General features: G+C 29.6%; 1 protein-coding gene across 1 annotated transcript in view; it reads right to left on the reverse strand.

Annotated features, from left to right (window-relative positions):
• The window catches only part of LOC106883022 (uncharacterized), a 211,115-nt gene that overhangs the window by 21,900 nt on the left and 186,461 nt on the right, over window positions 1-2,754 (reverse strand). Inside the window, exons 58-61 of the mRNA XM_052966785.1 lie at window positions 1,813-1,983; window positions 1,386-1,594; window positions 521-627; window positions 375-420 (exon numbers count right to left, since the gene is read on the reverse strand). Of these exons, the coding sequence (XP_052822745.1) occupies window positions 375-420; window positions 521-627; window positions 1,386-1,594; window positions 1,813-1,983 (533 nt within the window). The remainder of the gene's footprint in view (window positions 1-374; window positions 421-520; window positions 628-1,385; window positions 1,595-1,812; window positions 1,984-2,754) is intronic.

Consider the following 2,754-nt stretch of genomic DNA (forward strand, 5'->3'; position numbering starts at 1 on the left):
GGAAAGACCTTTTCTGAGCGAGATAGAATAAGAACTAACAGTGTGTGACAATATTTGTCCTCGGAGACAAGATGTCTTTTAAAAAAAATACAAGACCCATCCCACATATACTAGCCAAGGAAACACAAAATAATAAGGATGTGATGAGAGTAAAATAGAGTGACATATATACTGTAATGTATAGCCGAAGAATAACTGAGATATATGAAAAAGAAACAATATCGCAAATAGTGAAATTTGACAGGAAAGTAGCAAAAAAGAAAAAAAGTTGTAGCAAATGTAATTAAATATTAATTCAAAGTAGATGATTGTTGACAATATTTTGACTCTAAGCTTCTTTACTGTTTGGTGAAAATAGATGTATTTTAACATACCTGTGCAATAAAGTCACTTCCTTGGTCTTTTGTGTCATAACCATTACTTATAGTACAACAAATAGATGTTAATTACATTACATCTTGATAAATCTTAATTCTTACCCCATAACTTAGCCTGTTCTTCAACATTCAAGTTGCAATACTCAGCACTTTCTTCATTAATCACAGTTTCTTTACATAGAGGCATGTTGTCAATGAGTTCCAGCTGACGCAGCTGATCTGGAGTCAAGGAGCTGTCTTCATCAGCTTCCTACAATTTTAATAATACATTTAATTAAATCATTTCTAAATATATAAATTATCATATAAATCATTAATAGATTAAATAAAGAAATAAATATATCATAACAGTGTAATTATTTACAAAATGCATTTCTGAAGTAATTTCAATTTTAGATTCCATTCTATTAAAATTTTTAAATATTTGACTTTTCTTCCACCTCACATCTGATTTTCTTTGTTATTATCTTGTATGAACTGTGGTTTAGAGAATTTAAAGAAGGTTAAGAACAAATAAATTCAACATATTACAGCAGTTCTGACTATCCACTATCTCATAGTCATCAATATTATTTTTCACTTGTTCATGGCAGTGATGCTAGCATAAAGAGTAGACAGACAAATTGAGTGTTTAATGATATTTAATTTAGTAGCATGTGCTTGTAACTAAATTTACTGCAACTATTGTTCAGTTAATAATATACATAAGTTGTTGTTTCAGTTAGCCATGATCTTTCTATTTCCATCTCAAATAGTTTGCGTTTAAAGCTCAATTTCCGGTAGTCTAAACTGTGAGCAGTATTCAAGCTCTTCAACTTTAACCCAATCTTATATATTTTTAACTTCTCCAACTCCTGGTTAACTTTACAAATAAACTACAGTATTTTTGTGCATACTCATTTAAGAAAACCCAGTTCTGAAAGTTTCTGAAAGTTAGAATGGAAAACAAAAATTTAGTGGGACTCTAGCTGAATTTACACAATAAAAGTTAAGCAACTAGTCACATACCTCAGTGCGACTGCTGGCTGATGGAGTAGTTCTAGTAGGAGCCTGAACAGCTGCACTACTATTCACTGTTGCAACCACTGCAGCTGCAACAGCACTTGTAGGATTATGAGCTGATGAAGCCAGCAACTGCTTCAGTAGCACGTTCTGGTTACCCTTTGAATCAACAATGCTTGCAACAGCATCAATCTCACTCTTTACTTCACATTTATCTACAAAAAATTGATTTTAATAAAATTACAAATAAAATTTGGCATTACATTCCATCTGAATACAAACTGGAAATAACCAGATAGTACAGACATATAAAAAACGTATGAAGAATTTGATAAATAAATTACTATTTTAAGTAAATTAATATTAAAACTTAAAATTGTAAATTGATTGGCATAATATAATTTGGATGTAACAACTTCTGAAAACAACATACCAGGTAAAGAAACCACATCTTCAGGTTCCTTTTTAATGTTAAATGTTGACACATGTGAGGCAGCTTGTTGCTGCTGCATGTGGACATGAGAAAGTGTAGTAATTGGTAAACTGGATCCAACTGAAGTATTTGTTGCTGAAACATCAACACCAAGATGATGCATAGGAACACCTAGTGATGAAATAAAGAGTGAGAAAACATAGAGAAATAAAGTTCGTGTCAGATAATTCATAGCCATAAAACAAATATTAACAATATCATTATGAATACATACAGTACTAGAAATAAGAAAATGACATACCTGTATTTCCTATATATTTTTTAGTTCTTTTAATATTTTTATTGCTTCAAATCTTACTACCAAAACTCATCATCAGCATTATGTAATTTAGCCTTACTAGATGTTATTCCGTAAACTGTATTTATTTTCCATAATAGCAAATATCAATTAAGAAATTATGACACTTTTTCTCATGAACATCTTACTTTAGATTACATAATTATTTTTTGGGGAACAATAAAAACTCTAAAAATAATCTACAAAGTCAAAATTTATATAAAAATGTAAACTGTAAGATAGTAGAATATGAAATCTCATAGAGAATTTAAAATTATCGTTTTAAAGTATATTGCATAAACAAAATATTTTTAATTGGCGAACAGAAAATACTTTGTAGACAAATTTCATACAGAAGGTTTGTTTCAAATATTAGATATAATAAAACATGCTTAAAGTAAAACTGTACAAGAGGGATTCAAATATTATAATACCCAATCATGTTAACAACAACAAAACAACAACAAAAACAACAACAATTAAAAAGATGAAGCCCTCTGGAATATTTCTAATCAAAAGTGGGAAAATTTGAATTTTAGAGGACAACTCTCAATTGGGTATGTAAATCTAAATGGCTAGCCAGTCCATTTCAGGCAATATATATA

Source organism: Octopus bimaculoides, chromosome 3 (genome assembly GCF_001194135.2).
Source record: "Octopus bimaculoides isolate UCB-OBI-ISO-001 chromosome 3, ASM119413v2, whole genome shotgun sequence".
NCBI lineage: Eukaryota > Metazoa > Mollusca > Cephalopoda > Octopoda > Octopodidae > Octopus > Octopus bimaculoides.